Source organism: Furipterus horrens, unplaced genomic scaffold (assembly GCF_987537825.1).
Source record: "Furipterus horrens unplaced genomic scaffold, mFurHor1.1.pri manual_scaffold_5, whole genome shotgun sequence".
NCBI classification, from domain to species: domain Eukaryota; kingdom Metazoa; phylum Chordata; class Mammalia; order Chiroptera; family Furipteridae; genus Furipterus; species Furipterus horrens.
In genome coordinates this window covers 136,772,238-136,790,630 of record NW_028327175.1, presented here as the reverse complement: position 1 = coordinate 136,790,630, position 18,393 = coordinate 136,772,238, and the positions used below count along the sequence as shown (strand labels likewise).

The 18,393-nt window shown below is 41.1% G+C and overlaps 1 protein-coding gene across 1 annotated transcript in view; it reads left to right on the top strand.

Moving 5' to 3' along the window:
* Positions 1–18,393, top strand: part of ENTPD1 (ectonucleoside triphosphate diphosphohydrolase 1) — a 106,473-nt gene that overhangs the window by 56,487 nt on the left and 31,593 nt on the right. The window contains exons 3-4 of the mRNA XM_090277925.1: positions 15,821–15,938; positions 17,249–17,399. Of these exons, the coding sequence (XP_090134051.1) occupies positions 15,821–15,938; positions 17,249–17,399 (269 nt within the window). The remainder of the gene's footprint in view (positions 1–15,820; positions 15,939–17,248; positions 17,400–18,393) is intronic.

The window sequence follows — 18,393 nt, the reverse complement described above, 5'->3', positions numbered from 1 at the left end:
TTAAAGTTCTTTCTATTAATCTCAATTTTGCTGAACAACCCATCTTTAAAAAAAAAATTATTTGTTGTTTTTTCTATTACAGTTGTCCCCGAACAACACATCTTAATAATAGGGATTGAATGCAGGATGTTGGTATTGGGAAGTAATCCCCAGTAAATAAGGAAGGAAAGAAAGCCACCCAAAAGAGGATGTAATGAGCATATCACCACATTGGGCACCTGAGGCTTGATCCCAGCAGGACCCTCAGAAGAGCTGCAGAGAAAGCACTTAAGAATTGTCTGCCCTGGGGACTTATCCCCCAGTTCTCATCCTCTGAGGGTTAAGGGTTGCCTCATTGGGTGTTAACTCCTTGGCATTTCTGGGTTGGCACATGTTAAGTGGGGCTATATGGGTACCACAGATGACCTACTAGGTGGCAGGAGAGAAGACCCTGAGCAGAAATAGAGATGAGAGGTATAGCTGGGGCTGAGAAGATGGGAAGTGGCCACGGCAAGTATCTGAAGCATCATTGTACCCATTGCTTTTTGTAGAGGAGAGAGCATTTGTACAAATAGTTTCAATACAATAGACACATATTAACACAGAGATAAGTATACAGTGCTGTGGATGCCCAGAGGAAGGAACACCAATATGCCTGGTCATGTGAAGATATCATGGAGGACGTGGATTTGGGTCAAAGAATAAGGAACACTAAGGAGTTTGCCAGAGATGAGGTAGGACCTCTTCCAGACAAAGACCATTACTGTCTGTTGCAGAGGGGCAGCTTAAAATAGAAAGCAGTCCAGTATGTTTGGAATTGACTATGGGGGCAGGAAGGAATTGTGGGAGAAAAGACTTAAATTTGAGCTTAGTACGTCGGGCTCAGGAGTAGGCATTCATCCATTAAACTGCAGTAGTGCTCAAGGTTGGCTCCATATGTAGAAGCACCTAAGGAGCTTGAAAAATATATACTCATGTCTATTTCTTTTAGCAATATTCCTCTGATATATCTCCTTGGGCAAGGGAAACAAAAGAAAAAAATAGACAAATGGGACTACATCATCCAAAAAAGTTTTTGCACAGCAAAGGAGAACCATCAACACAATAAAAAGAAATACAACCTATTGAACTGAAGATATTCTCCAATGACACAGTCAATAAGGGAGTGGTACCAAAACTTACAAAGAATTCATACAACTCAACACCAAAATACCATACAGTACAGTGAAAAAATGAGCAGAGAACCTGAATAGACACTTATCCAAAGAGGACATACGGATGGCCATTAGACATATGAAAAGATGCTCAACATCACTAATCATCAGAGAAATTCAAATGAAAAACACAATGAAATGTCACTTCACACCTGCTAGACTGGCTATCATCAATAAATCAACAAATAAGTGATAGAGAGGATGTGGAGAAAAGAGAACCCTTGTGCTCTGTTGGTGGGAATGCAGATTGGTGCAGCCACTGTGGAAAACAGTATGGAGGTTTCTCAAAAAATTAAAAATGGAACTTTCTTATGACCCAGCAATTCCAATTCTGGGTATATATCCAAAGAAACACAAAACATTATTTGAAAAAAACATACATACCTTTAGATTCGTTGTAGCATTATATACAATAGCCAAGATATGGAGGCAACCCAATGCCCATCAATAGATGAGGGATAATGAGGTGGTGGCACATTTACACAATGGAATACTACTTGGCCATAAAAAGAAGGAAATCTTACTTTTGTGACAGCATGGATGGACCTAGAAGGTTTCATGCTAAGTGAAACAAGCCAGCCAGAGAAAGACAAATACTATATGATTTCACTTACATGTGGAATCTAAAGAACAAAATAAATGAACAAAATTGAAACAGACTCATAGATACAGAGAACAGCCTGATGGTTGCCAGAAGGGAGGGGAATTGGGGGACTGGGTGGAATAGGTGAAGGGATTAAGAAGTATAAATAGGAAGTTACAAAATAGTCATGGGGATGTAAAGCACAGCATAGGGAATATAGTCAATAATATTCTATGGTGCTAGGTGGGTACTAGATATCAGAGGAACACTGTGTAAAGTATATGATTGTCTAACCATTATGCTGAACACCTTAAATTAATACAAAATAATATTGAATGTTAACTGTAACTGAAACATTAAAAAATAAATAAATACAATTTTTAAATACTTATGCTTGGACCTTACCAGGTCAATTAAATAAGAATCTTTGGGGATGAACCCAGGCATTGGTGTGTTTTAAAAACTTCCCAGGTGATTCTTATGCATACTTATGATTGCAAACCACTGCTTTGAAGGTTTTAAACAGGGAAATGATGGCCAGATATGTGTTTCCAAGATTCCTCTTGACCAGAGATCAGATTAGACGAGGAGAGACCAGTTAGGATGCACCTGCCATGGTTTAGACAAGGTAGATAAGGCTAGAATTAAGGCACTGTCTGTGGGGTGAGGGTAGAATGTGAGAGATATTTAGGCTGATCAGATCTTAGGATCATATTCCTTAGAGGACCTTATAAGATCAAAAAGGAGCACCTTGAGATAGTAATGTTGAGAGCAACCACTGCATGCTTTTGTTTAAAGAGGGTGGTGGCCATGGCCTCTCCTAGTGCAACTTCATACAGGTGAAATCTTCACCTGTCTCTACCCCCTTCCTCTGATTCTTTATCCCTGTCCTCTTGCAGGTATAATTATACAACATGGGCCAGGGACTCATGCTGCCTGAGTTTGAACCTCAGCTCTGCTCTTTATAGTTACAGGACTTAACCTCTTTGAGCCTCAGTTTCTCCAACTGTAAGATGGAGCTGATAATTGATATCATAGATTACTGTAAGAATTAAGTGGGATAAAGTAAATGCAAATGTGACGTGCGAAGCAGGAAGTCTGGTCCACTGTGGACACTAAATAATTAATAATTTATGTGTTACCATGTTTGCAGCCTGTCTGCCTGGTGACAAATTGCCACTTATTTTTATCTCTGCTTCTTCCCCTCTCACTCACCCTTGTCTAACCCAGCTCAGGTCAGCCTTCCAGTCCTGATGATCCAGCCTTGTCATTTTCTTGCCTGACCCAGTTTGGGTTCAGCCTTGCTGGGTAGGTAGTGGCCTCATGACCGGGCCACATCTGGCAAAACGTAAGAACTCTTTAATGTAGTGATGTGTTTACATGACAAACTACCTAGGTGGTCAGCACACTGAGGACGGAGTGGGTTTCACTTGTCTTTGCATATATTTTATTATTCACTTCATTCATTCATTCATTTAACAAATAGTCATTGACCATCTACTTTATTTTAGGCCCAGTGAACAAGACTGGCAAAGCCTTACCCCTCATGGAGCTTATAGTCTAGAGAAAGAGATAGTCATCAATCAAATAATCACAAAATAGAGGTTAAATTGCAGCCATCATCTGACTTGGGTGGTTGCCTCATAAAACTTTGCCGACTCTATGAATAGAGTGAACACGTAAACTTGCTTCCTCCTTGGATATGAAGAGCATGTGAAGGACTAATCCGATAGCAGGGTTTGTCGGTGTGGGAGGCAGGCTCCAGCTTCAGGATCCCCTAAAGAGCCTGGTTCCCCAGATTCTCCTCAGTTCCAGCCTCCAGGTTGCAGGGCCTGGGAGTCAACGCTTAACAGGCATCCTGGGCCATTCTCATGCCGTTGAATTCTGGGAACCACTGTCCTGTAGCTAGCGATTTTGTCCTGGTGAACCGGGGTTGGGGGAAGCTGAGAGGTCTGCTTGGTTCACCACCTCTCTAAGTGCCTCCTCACACTGAACCCTGGTGGTTAACGAGTCGCCAGACGTTCCCTTTAGCGCGAACATTCCCTACTCGGGCACATACAGAGCCCCACAGGGTTCTCTCAAAGGCACCAGACTGATCCAGCACCAAACCACATGCCTTCATTAGAAGCTGCTCACTTCTATAGAATGCTGACTGAGGGATCGGATGGCTTTGATGTCCCTCCCAGATCTGCTGCTTTCTAGCGTTGAGACTTTGGACAAGTAAATTCTTCTCTCTACAACTCAGTTTCCTTGTGTGTAAAACAGAGGCAGTGCCTACTTTGAGGATGGTTGTGAGGAATAGTACCAGAAACTCACTTACCAGAGTGCCCAGCACATCAGAAGCCTTCAGTGGAGAGCAGCTGTCAACTCTGTTTGGAGGGAGATGAGTTCTAGGCAAGGCCAGCGTTCCCAGAATGCCCAGCTTCTGCTCAAGGGTAGTGGCTTGTCCCCATACATGTACTTTTCTTTTTTTTAAGTTTACAAGGAACTAAAGTACTGTTCTTAATAAGCATTTGTGATTTTATCTTTTTATGGAAAATTTGGAAGGATTTGCTCCAATGTTCAACCTCAAATACTCCTGGAAAATATTATTTTTACTCCACTGGATTTTAATGTCTCATTTAAAAAAACAATACTTGGAGATGGGTGTTGGTGATGGTTTAACAATAATGTGAATATACTTAACACCACAAAAGTATACACTTAAAATGCTTAAAATGGTAAATTTTATGTTCTGTGTATTTTACTATAATTAAAAAAATAAAATAAAAACAACAAAACTAGTTTGTACAGAAGGTCTAGTAGCTCCAATTAAAGAAAAGAAAATGGTCTGTGATTGTTCACAGGCCCTGCCAGCATTGCTGTAGCTAATGGAGACCTGGTTTGTTTATAGAGTACTAGAGTCACATTCAAAAGGACACACTTTGTTTATTCAAAAAGGCTCACTGAGACGAACTGATGAGGTTGCTGAAGTGACTGTTAAAGCTACAGGAACTTCTAAGAAAGATTCTGAAGAACCAATTAAGTCTGAAGGGATCAAGAGAAGTTAGCTATCACACTGTTGTCTGTGTTAGCTGGCTTACGGTATTTTGGGAGTGGTGGTGGTGGTGGAACTCAACCCTAATGGCACTACTTTTTATTAGACTGTGAATATTAACCTGTTTTAGGACTGAAGAAGTTTAGGAGCTATATAGTTCTAACCCCCTCAATCATCATTTGATTCAATAATTGTCTGGGGAATTCCTTCTTTGTGCCCAACATGTAGTAGAACACACCATGGTGAATGCTGTGCATAGCTTGGTAAGCAACACAGACCTGTCCTACTGTAGCTTACAGTCTGAGAGGGAAGACAAACATTAATCCGACAGCCCCATAAATATGCAGCTACACACTGTGGTAGGCTCCGTCTTTAGAGAAAAACTACAGACATGGATTAGAAGGGTGTAGTCTAATCTGAGAAGGTCAGAGAAGGCTGGGATTTCAGGTGAAGGGCTTTCTGGGCGATGGCTCTGGAAGAGAAGCCTCACGACTCATGTGGAACTGCGAGCAGGCCAGTGTGTGGGCAGGTGTTTTCTGAATGAGTAGACTCAGAGGAGGGGGTTAAATATGCCACTTCTGCAAAGCCAGGAATAGAAGTAGGTCATCTGATGCTCCAGCTTTCTTTTTTTTTCCACATCTAGGGAACTCTACCCAGAAGCACAGATAGGATTATTTCCATACCAAGGAGGGGTCTTCCCCACCTCCACATGGCCTCCAGTCTCTGTGAGCTCAGGGTCTGTTTCCACCCACCTCTCTGGGTCTTCACCAAGGCCACTACATTGGTGTCCCCATGAATCAAGCAATGACATTTTTACTTTTTTTCCCCAAGACCACTGCTTCTGTTCACTCAACATACCTCATAAGTATAAGTTATTACGGCTAAAATTGTGTGCCTGATCAAAGACTAGCTTAGGACAAAGTTGTCTGCATAGTAAGATTACAACTCTGTAAAAATCATCATGCATTTAAAAAAGCGTGGAAAGAATAAATAAAAATAACAATGATGTCTATTTGGTGGGATCTCAAAAGTTTTTTTCCTTTTCGCCTCATTTTCCAGATGCAACTTGGTAAACTTTTGTACTCTTAAAATTGAAATAATAATATTAAGAAAATGTCAGATCTCTTCCTCACTACTTAAACCTTAGATTTTTCTTAAATGTGAAGGACATACTCATAGAAGCTTTTAGAAACGTTTTAAGTATGAGCTACAGAGAAACACTGGGTAGGGATGGTAGCATGGCAAGATATAGCATTTCTCAAAGCATTTCTGTAGTGTAGAGATTGTGTTTAAAATAGAATTCTGTTGTCACTGACTCTGAGGATGCTGGCTTAAATAAGATTAAGCACGTTTCTCCATTGTCAGACTTCCTGAAACATTAACTGCCTCTCAGGTTCATGAGTCCAGGAATGGGAGAGAGCACACAGCATTCCCCAGACTTCTGGGAAGGTTTATTTGCCCAGGTCCTTGCAGGCTTAGCGCTTTCTGGGCTATGCATTGGAAAATGCTGGTGTGGTGAAAGAGAACAAAAAGCAGTGGTTACCTGGGTTCTAGATGGATCTGTTAAGGCATTAATTATCTGCCTCTATTAGACAAGTCCTTGACACAGTTTATCATCTATAAAATAAGATTAGGTGGAATGAACATCTAGCTCTTAAATGGACCAGGTATGACAATGAGTGTATATGCTGACAGTTTTGTAATAATGAGAGAACTCCTAAAATGCTCAATTTGAGAATTTTCAATCAAGCTTTATGTGTCTTACAAGCAGTAAGCAACATCAATTTTATTCTGCAAACCATTTAAGAAAACAAAAACGTTTGGCACAGTGCAACAGGTTAGCATTGTAGTCTGCTGTAGACACAGGATGAAATGTCCCTAATTCCTGTGTTAAAAAAGTATGCTTTCCCTGGCGGGGTGGCTCAGTTGGTTGGGAATGTCATCTTGTACACCAAAAGGTTGCAGGTTTGATCCCTGGTTAGGGCACATATGGGAGGGAACTGATAGATGTTTATCTCTCACATCAATGTTTCTCTTGCCCTCTCTCAAATATCCTTGGGTGAGCATTAAAAAAAGCAGGGCGGTGCCGGGGAGTATACTCTACCCTCTTCTCAAACACTTGCCAAATGAAATGTAGTAAAAGCTTTCATTTCTCAACCACCTCCCTATGTAAGGCCTGGGAGAAACAGCCTGATAGAAGCAAGGCTGGTTCTTTTGTTCTACTGGAATATTCACTTTCATGTCAACAGAGACAGAACGTCCTGATTCCAGATAAAGGCTGCTTGCTGTTACTGCCTTGTTAACTTTTATCATATGCTGCCATGACTGGAACATTTTCTGGCAGGAAGAATTAAGGGGCCTTGCTAGGGAACAACAGCATTTTGTCCTGTTTCTCACGGATCCAAAGGTCCCAGACAGCTCAGTCAGACCCCTCTCAGCCCACAACAGTCACCGCCTAAGCTAATTCTTGGTTTCTTCTCGTTGCAAGCCTAGCTGCAGAGGAATCTGTCTAGCTTGCTTTCCTTGCCATGCCCAAAGCAAGTACTACACAAGCTCTTTCTTTATAAGGGCATAATGCTAATTACCACAGGGAATCCTCTGCTATGTGTAACAAGGCAGAGAACACTGTGGAGGTTATGGAGGTCAAGGATCCTTGTACTGTACAGTGATAATACTCCCAGGTCTGTGGTTAAATAGAGTAAAACTTTACACCTCAATAGACTCCACTTTTAGCTATTCCTTGTGGTCCAGGGAGGTCTCTTGAATTCTCATTCTTGTCTTTTTTTTCTCCCTGGAAGTTCTTAGGTTCTTAGAATGTGATAAGACAATATGATGGGATATATATACTGCTGAATTAAGCATTATGGGTTTTTTGTCTTGTTTTGTTTTGTTTTTGTCATCTGGATACCTCAGAGATTTCAGGCTAAGTGGAAAGCACAAGGAAATACAAGTTTGTATAGAGCAAAAATGCCCATCCTTAATATTTAAAGAGCTTCATGTGAAACCCCTTTATTTAAATATTTATAACCTTGAAAGAATGACATCAAGCACGTGGAAGTTGAAAGATAAGGGAAGTTGAGATACTACAATATAGTTTGCAACTGTCATCATCCCATTATCAGCATGACTCTTACTTAGGACTCCATAGAATTAATGTTACCATAAAGGAACTGGGCCTGGAATGGATCTGCCTCAGGCTGGCCTGGAGTGTGTAGGTTCTTCCTGCAGGAAAGATTTTGCAACACAAGTCCAGGTGGTTTTGAGAATTTGTTTATTAAAGCTAGGTTTAGGATAGAAGAAGCAACAGGAGAGAGCATAGTGGGGACTGCTTTGGCTCTCTAGAAATGTTACAGGAAAGAAATGAGCCTAGGTGGGCTGCTTTCCCCCTATGGAAAGTCAGAGAAAAGCAAGTCTTGGAGACGGGTTCAGGGGGTTAGCCCAGGACACGCTGCCGCTGCCCATTGCTTCCATGGTTGCAAGTCTTGTGAGGACCCTTAGAGTTTAGGAAATGCGTGCCTATGGGGAGAAGAAGAGGGGAAAGGGAAAGGCACAGGCATGCTCCTGGGAGGGAGAGTGCTGAATTAAGCATTACACTGGGGAACACAATTTTCATTGAGTTAGATCTGACACTTGTTTTTGACTAACTTTTTGCACCTGAATCCAAAAAATGACCCCAGTTTTTTTCTATCATGTCAACTTTTTAAGGTACAGGATACCCTCCCTTTGTCCCAAAAATCATACAAAATGTACATACAAAGGAAAATAAAGAAAAAATTACCTGAATATACTGTTTATTTAGAGTTAGTTTATTCATATAAAGGCTATATATTGTTACTGTAAGTCAAATTGTGTACAAGTAGTAAAGTTCTGCTACCAAGCATACATATTAAGGTAAAAATTTATGCTTATAGCATTTTGAAGCTCTCCAAGAGTTTCTGGAAAATTTCGGTGTAATTCTGTGCTTGTGTATTTCCAAGAAAGTCCTTGACAAAGTTTTTGAATGACAACCAAGCATTCTTTTGGAGTTATGACATTGTCCCGATGAAAACATCTTTAATGAGCTGCTGAATCTGTGGAACATCAAACACACCGACCTTTATCTTTTCAAATGACAGGCTAGGAAATGCCAAAGTGAGATACTTGAAAGTCTCCTTCAGTTGGCAAAGCTTTAACAAATTGCTTCATGAGATCCAGTTTTATGTGCAGAGGTGGGAATATAATGTTCTTTCTGTCAACAAGTGGCTCATGTAGAATGTTTAGATCACCAGGTTTAAGGTCAGATCTTGGATGCCAATTTGACTCCACCCAATGCTTCTCACGAGCTCTGCTGTCCCACATACACAGAAAACAGGGATACTCGGCGTATCCGCATTGCTGACCAAGAAGGAAGCAGACCATTTTAAAGTCAATGCAGATGATCCAGTTGTGCTTGTGATGTTGCAACAGATCAATGACTCTCTTTATGTCTTCATATTCTTCACGAAAACAAACTGAATGGCCAATTGGGACTACACCAAATAAATTGCCATTGTGGAGGAGGACGCACTTCAAGTTCTGCTTTGAGCTATCAATGAACTGTTGCCATTCAGTTGTGTAATAGATTGGAATTCCCAATTACTCCATTAAACAATGCATGTTATTGCAATACACAAAGCCACCGTCACTTCAAAAGTACTGCAGAAAGGCACTTTCTCTTAATCAAAAGTAGGATACCTTTGCTCCTTTTTCAAGCAAGTTTTTCTTGTGCAGTCTTGATGCTGGGAGGTCTGAAGCCTTTTTGGATGGTCCCAAATCTCATGCCAAATCATTCAACTCATGCTGATCAAATCCCTTACGAACTGAGTCATCTTCAATTTCAACATCTTCATCGTTGCTGTCACTTAGTTCTTCAACATATTCCTGTTTTTTGAAAGAGGGTAGTTCAATGGAAACTGGCACTGGGATTTTAGCTGAATGAGGCACTGGGCATATAGCTGATGGTAGACTAGGATACTCTATTTTACATTTACTTTTCTTGTTATATCCTGACGTTTTCATGATACAAAAGTAACAATCACTTGAATGATCTCTGGAATTTCGCCAAACCATAGGTTTACCAAATGGCAATTTATCACATGTTCCCTTCGTTCACATCTGTAAACTCTTGACACACTGCTTGCACACCTTGTGAGGGGCCCAAGACTTATCTGGATCACCAGGTTTTACTTTAAAATATGCAAACTAGGCTTGCCTGACAAATGCGCTGATGTGTGTCCTTTGACTGGCAATGGTGAAACTGCCACAGATATAACAAAACAAATCAGGGTTGTTTAGGCACTTATGATGAGAAATAGCAGAGGCAGACATGATCTGAAGGAAAGGAAATAAATATGTATGTAAATAAATATATAAATTCTGCTAACTCCTTATATACATACAAGAACTCGGACTACACTTTGAATACGATTCACTATATAGAGCGGCGCACAACCTCTCACCACATTGTCTCATGTGTAACTGAATAGCTTAGACAAGTATGAACCTGTCGCTGGTCTCCAAGGTCATCTCCCACCCCTCCTCACTTGAGGGAGGTTTGCTGTCAGCCAACAGGAGAGCACTAGTGCTTCCCTTGATCCATGCTCGATCCAGCCTAGAGTGGTCACATTAAGATAAGCTGTACAGAAAAAAACTTGATGTGATAGAAGAAAACTAATTAGAGTTTTGAAATCAGCATGCCTATTTAAGTTTAAAACAGCTGAAAAATCAAACTCAACAGGAATTATGTTAAAAATTGTTTGCCTGTGTTATCAACAGCAGACTGCACTTGGAGGTCCACAGTTCAAGTGAGCAGCAAAGTTTGATGAAAGTAGTTAGCTCACACTTTAGAGTGCTCCCTCTGTTTCCCTTCCTTTTGCTCCCCCCTTTACTTTCCTCCATTTTTGTCTCCAGTATAGGCATGATAAATAAAAAGTACATATGCCCCTCACAAGCACATGGCAGACATTATTATTCAGTCATGGCATTTTGTTCCTGATTAAACCCAGGGTGTAACTAAAGATTAATATTAATTGACCAAAATGTGCATTCCTTAGTCTACTCCTGGGTAAATACACCAGAGAAATGAGAGCTCATGTCTACAAAATGAAATGTACAATAATGTTCCTGCCAGCTATATTCCTAATACGTAGTCCCAAACTGGAAACAACCCAAATGTCCATCAATAGTACAGTGGATAAAAAATATGTGTATAGTATATGAAATAATGAAATATTCTATAGAAATGAAAAGGGATGAACTACTGATAGTTTTTTTTTAAAAAGATTTTACTTATTTATTTTTAGAGAGAGGGGAAGGAGTTAGAAAGAGAGGGAAACATCAACCTGTGGTTGCCTCTCGTGCACCCCCAACTGGGGACCTGATTTGCAACCCAGGCATGCGCCCTGACTCGAAATTGAGCTGGTGACCCTTTGGTTCACAGGCCGGTGCTCAATCCACTGAGCCACACCAGCCAGGGTGATACACACAGTTTGAATGCATCTTAGAGACATAATGTAAAATGAAAGAGGTTAGACATAAAAGAGGGATACCATGTCAGTCCATTTTTGCAGTTCAAAAAACAGGCAAAACTAATCCATGGTGATAGAAGTCAAGACCATGGTTACTCATGAGCAAATCTGACTAAGAAGAGCATCAGGAAGCCTTCTGGGGACTAAAAAATGCTTGTATCTCAACCATGGTGGTGCTTTATATGGATGTCCACATGGGCAAAAGTTCATTGGGATGCATAAGTAAGATTTGCATATTTTGCTATAGTTCTCTTTCATTAAAACTTCTTAGCCCTGGATGCTGTGGCTCAGTGGATTGAGCTTCAGCTTGTGAGCCAAATGTCGCTGGTTCGATTCCCAGTCAGGGCACATGACTAGGTTGCACATCAGGTCCCCAGTTGGGGGCGCGAGTGAGAGGCAACCACACAGTGATGTTTCTCTCCCTCTCTTTCTCCTTTCCACTCTCTCTAAAAATAAAATAAATAATCAAACAAACAAATAAATTTTTTTTTTAAAAAAAAATGAAGTTCTTAAAAGGGGGCACCAAGTCACTTATGGTCAAGATGGCAGCACAGGCAGACATGGTTAGCTTCTTTGGAAAACCATAATAAAACTACAACTAAAATACAGTAGTCCCTCTCTATATTGTGGTTCACTTATCGCGGCCTCAAGGTATTGCAGGATTTTTTCAAATATTATATTTAATTATCGCAGATTTTTCGCTATATCGTGGGATTTTACAGTACTGTATACATATGTTAAAGTTACGTAGGTTTAAGAGTGTAGAATATGTTTAAGAGCATAAGTAGTGTATATAAAAGTGTGGAAAAGGTTAATAAGGGAGTGGGAAAGGTTAATAAGGGACTGGGAACGGTTTATAAGTGTGTGGGAAGGGTTTATAAAGCCTTAAAATATATATAAATACTAAAATAAATGTAAGGTTCCTACTTCGAGGATTTTCACCTATCGCGGGGTGTGTGTGTGTGTGTGTGTGTGTGTGTGTGTACGGTGTCTAGAACATAATACCCGCGATAAGTGAAGGAATACTGTATAGAACAATCATCACTCAGAACTGTCAGTAATTGAGTTGAAGGAAGTCTGACAACTACAGAATTAAAGAAACCACATCCATCCAGACTGCTGATAGAAGGGATGCAGATGTAGAGTGGGCTGGTCCTTCACCCACATGTGGTGGACAAAAAATCGGGAGGGATATCTTAGGAGTGAGGCGTCCCGGCCCCACACTAGCTCCCCAGCCCAGGGTTCCAGTGCCAGGAAGACATGTCCCCACAACTTCTGGCTCAGAAACCAGTGGGGGTTGAGTCAATGGAAGAAACTGCTGGAGCCCCAAGCAGTCCCTCTTAAAGAACCCACACACAAACACATATACAGAGACTCACTCCCTCTGAGCTCCAGCACCGGCGTAGCAGCTTGAAAGTCGCCAGTGGAATACAGGGGGAAACTGAAGTGACTGGCATCATGGTGAGCAGGGGCCATTGTCCCTTTTCTAAACCTTCCCTCAACAGAGCCAGCAAGCTTGTGCCATATCCTAGACTCCATCAACCTGGCTAACATAGTGTGACCCACCTTGGGGATCCCTAGAGACTCTGCCCCACCCAACTTACAAGTCCACCCAAACTGCTTTTCCCTATGAATGGCTGGTCTTGGCTTATGCTTCACAACTTCCTAAATCCTATCTAACAAGCAACAGCTGGCCTTAGTGAGCCCCAGGCTTGGCACTAGGAGCAGCCAGCTTGGATTCATAGCTTGGCTTCTCCTGGGAATCTCTAAGCACAAGTAGCAGCCATCACAAATTGCTTTAGAGCTCAGTCAGGGTGACCCCGGGGCAAAACACAGGTCGGGGCTGACCTTGGCCTGCACCACCTGGGAAACCCCAGGGCCAGCACACCCAGTGGACAGCTCTAGCCCATGTTGGAGTGCCATCACCCTGCCCCTGCCTATATGATCCTCCATGGAGGTTGGTAGTCAGTGGTTACAGCAGGTCGCTGCAGCTGACTGGCCTGGGTAAATCCCTACCATTGTTCTGCCAACAGCAACCAAGGCTCAACTACAAGAGGAGGGTGTACTCAGCCCACATGAAGGACACACCTTGAGTACCCAACTTGGGTAATAGGGAAGGCTGTGCCACTGGACTCTACAGGACACCTACATTAGGCCACACTACCAAGACACAGAGTCAAAGCAGCTCTACCTGATACACAGAAACAAACACAGGGAGGGTGCCAAAATGAGGAGACAAAGAAACATGGCCCAAATGAAAGAACAGATCAAAACTCCAGAACAAAGAGCTAAATGAAATGGAGAGAAGCACTCTATCAGATGCAGAGTTCAAAGCACTGGTTATAAGGATGCTCAAGGAATTTAGTGAGGACCTCAGCAGCATAAAAAAAGATCTCATCAGAAGTGAAGGATACACTAATAGAAATAAAGAACAATTTACAGGGAAACAACAGTAGAATGGATGGAACTGAGAATCAAATTGATAATTTGGAACATAAGGAAGCAAAAAACAACCAAGCAGAACAACAAGAAAAAGAAAAAAGAATCCAAAAAACTAAAAATGAGTATAGTATAAGCAGCTTCGAGGACAACTTCAAGTGTTCTTATCATAGGGGTGCCAGAAGGAGAACAGAAAGAGCAAGAAATTGGAAATCTATTTGAAAAAATAATGAAAGAAAAGTTCCCTAATTTGGTGAAGGAAATAGACATGCAAGTTCAAGAAGCACAGAGAGCCCCCAAAAAGATGGATGCAGAGAAGGCCCACTCCAAGACACATCATAATTAAAATGCTGAAGGTTAAAGATAAAGAGAGAATCTTAAAAGCAGCAAGGAAAAGCAGTTAGTTACCTACAGAGGAGTTCCCATAAGACTGTCAGCTGATTTCTCAAAAGAAATTTTGCAGGCAAGAAGTATTCAAAGTCATGAAAAGCAGGGATTTACAGCCAAGATTGCTCTACTCAGCAAAGCTATCATTTAGAATTGGGCAAATACATAGCTTTCCAGACAAGAAAAAAATTAAAGTGTTCTTCTTCACGAAACCATTATTATATGAATTTTTAAAGGGATTTATTTAAGGAAAAGAAGATGATCAAAACTATGATCAATAAATTGGCAATAAATACCTATCTATCAACAATTGAATCTAAAAAACAAACTAAGCAAACAAGAAGAACAGAGACAGAATCATAGCTACAGGAAGTGTTATGACAGTTGCCAGATGGGAGGAGGGTGTGGAGGAATGGATGCAGAGGTGAGGGGATTAAGAAATACAAATAGGTAGTTACAAATAGCCGTGGGGATATAAAGTACAGTATGGGAAATGAAGCAGCCAAAGAACTTACACGCATGACCCCTGGACATGAACAATGGTATGGGGATTGCCTGAGGGAATGGGGTGAGCTGTGTGGAGGGGGGTCTAAGGGGGAAGAATCAGGACTACTGTGATAGCCAATCAATAAAATATAATAAAAAAACATAAAATATCTAATAAAAAGGGGGGCACCTATATGAAAACTATTGTCTAGTCCGTGGTTTCAAGTCTGATTCAAATCCAAGCTCTGTCACACATTGCTGTATCTTTTTAGTAAATTACATAATTCTTTTGTACTTTAGTTTCTCACCTCTGCAGAGGGGATAAAAATACTACCTAATTACAGCACTATTCTGAGGGTGAAGTCAGGTAATTCTTATAAAATTCTTCATACAACACCTGCCTGGTACATTTGATATACTCATGAAATGTGAGGTAGGGACTTTGTTTTTCTGTTCTCTGACCATCTGGTGCTCACGAGTGCTATCTCCACCCACCCCAACATACTGTCTTCTTTTCATCGCCCCCTACTCTTAAGAGCCCAAACATGAATTTAAAGTACATATCTCTTAAAATTTATTGAATACAATTTATAGTTATACTTGTAATAAAAAAGCAAACAAGTTTAGTATTTTCTATGTCTCTCTTCCAAAGCCCAAACTACATACCACACCAATTAAGTTACATATCTGGGTGGTGGAAGATAGGCATCAACGGCCTTTGAAGCTCTCCAGGTGATTCTAATGATTTTGATGTGCATACAAGTTTGGGAAATACTAAATCTATCCCTCCATATTGTCTCAAACACTTCAGCACATGGTTCAGAGTCTTGGCTGCACATTAGAACCACCCAAGAAGCTTCTAAACAAAACTGATGCTCACGCCCCACCCTGGTAAGGCTGGATATTTCTAATGTGCAGTCAGCATTGAGAGCCACGGAGCTAGAGTGGTTGGAGTTCTGGTCTATCTTGTGATCAGGGCAACTCCAGACAACCTCCCTCACCCCAGCCCTCCATGATCCTCTTGAATTAAAACACTTTCTCCTCATATTTTTGCAAACTCCTCTCTTTGTCTCTTTTCTGCTGCGAGCTGAATATGGAGAAGAACAATGTAATACTGTACCGATAAGTTCTTGGTTTGTTGTGCCCGCAGTATGGGATTGTGCTGGATGCAGGCTCTTCTCACACGACTTTGTACATCTATAAGTGGCCCGCCGAAAAGGAGAATGACACAGGGGTGGTGAATCAGATAGAGGAGTGCAAGGTGAAAGGTAAGATGAAGAAAAAGGGAAGGGGGCTCAGCGGGGCATGAGACGTATGTGGCAAGTGGAGCCCACGAAGGAAAGCAAGTCCAGTGAAGAACATAGTGGAGCTGCTATTGTTATTTTGTCATCATTATAAAAATAATACGAAATCATTAAATGATCGAGCCCTTGGAGCATAAACTGAAAAATAACAGTAATAGAGCCTCCCATCAACAGGACACTTCTGTGTGCTGTGCACCAGTCTAAGTACTAAAAATGTCATTCCGTCTACATGATCTCCCTTTGAGGAGTGTATTATTATTCCCGTTTTAAAAAATGAGGGCACTGAGGTTGAGAGCTGTTATGCCAGTTGAATAAGGCTGCTTGAGCTAGTAAGTGATGGCACTGGGACTCCAATGGAGATGTGCCCAAACTCAAACCCCCGTCTTAGCCAGTGAGTTTCAAATTTGAACCCCCTGGAGGGTTTGTTAAAGCACAGATGCTGGGCCCCACCTATTATTGAAGGCCAGACTTTTAAAATTGGGGATGATTTTCTTATTATGGTTAAGTAACCAGGTTATTAAAAAAACCTGTGAATGGCAAGGATAACGTATCTGCATAATCATCTTCAGACCAAATCGTCACTGTAAAGCACTTGACAGTGAGGATGTTTATTTTAAAGTGAACTGAAATTAAATTCAAAAAGCTTAAGGAATCTTGGCTCCAATTCTTTCCACAGCAACAGTAAGTTTTGCTCTAATACTGGAAAAACAGCATTACTAGGGAGGTAGGATGTCAGCGTGGAAGAATCAGAAATTTTAGGTGTCTAGCTACGATCACATAACTAGCTATGATCACCTAGCTAGTTAGTAGTAGTTCCTAGCTTTTCAGTAAAAGCCAATGTTCCTGGTGCTTATTTTAATCTTTGTTTTAAATGTCATCTCTATCCATTTAGATCTTCACGAATTAGTGTTGTTAATTATAGTTTTGTGGAAGAAACATCAAAAAGTAGCTGTATAGAGTAGTTATCTGTAAGATTCCCATTACAATCCGAGCCTGTTAGAAAGGTTACCCACCTGTATGTGAAAATTGCGCCATCCAGTGGCAAAATTATTGAACAGCGAACAGACCCCGCCCGAGGTCTGAAAGTAAGTCCCTACTGAGGCTAGGTTAGTTCAGTGAGTTACCCTCTAAGTAGAGCAAACTAATATATAATTACATCAAGAAATTGTTCTCTTGAGTTTTATCAGAAAATACCAGTCTTTTTCTCTGATATTGTCAAGGTATGTTCTATACTTTAAAAAATTATTGTCATCTGCTTCTATATCTTTTTCTAGGTCCTGGAATCTCAAAATATGCTCATAAAACGAATGACTTAAATTTTTATCTGACTGAATGCATGGAAAGAGCCAAGAAAGTGATACCAATATCCCAGCACCAAGAGACACCTGTTTACCTGGGAGCTACAGCAGGCATGAGGTTGCTCAGGTATAGCAACACATAGGGAGAGGGCCACACTTCCCTAACACCTACAATTCTAAATATTCTGAATCTCAGTAAGTGGGTAAAACTCCCACACTCTCAGTGTTTGTAACTTTGGGAGTTTAAGTATGTTTTTTAAAAAAATCCCACTTGCCCTTCTCCTCACAGGAAATTCAAGGGAGTAAGGGCACAAAGAGAGAAAGATTGAGCCTATATGAGGTCTGTCCAGAAAGTATCCAGTCATATAATATGAAAATAGAGACATTTAATGAAGAAGATACAGGAAACATTGCACATAGGACAATGACGCCTCAGTCCCTGTCAAAGTAGGCACCTTGGGACCTCACACAGTTCTCCTAATCGCCATCATCTGCCTCATCGTATTTTCCTGAATCTCATTGACGGTCTGAAATCTCTTCCCTTTTGAAGATTATTTTAGTTTGGGAAAAAGCCATTAAGTCGAAGGGCACCAAATCTGGGCTGTAGGGGGGCTGAGTCACCTGGGTGACTTGCTGTTTCACAAAAACACTGCCCACACATGATGCATGAGTGGGTGCATTGTCCTGATGAAGCTGCCAATCACTCATTGCATCATCCCCGAAAGCCTTCTGAATCATCCTAATAGTTTCTGCAGAGGAATGTTCAAGCTTAACACAAAATCTACTGCAGATTGGTTGCTCTACTCACTCAGTCATTTTGAATGTAATAGCCACACAGTACACATGCTCATTCAGCAGTGTCTACTACCCCCACTGACTAGTACAACGAAGTCCTCATTGTTTAGGCATGGGCATTCCAGTCCAGTCTCCTTGGCTGCCAGGTTACATCAATGTCATACGAACCATTCTCATTATATTAACAATGACTGGACTTTTTCTGGACAGACCTCATATACTCTGGGATTTGGGGTTACAGATTTAGCCATTCAATCTCTGGGAGGGGGATGACACAAGGAGAGTCACAGATGTCCCAAGACACAAATATTCACAACTAGCACATC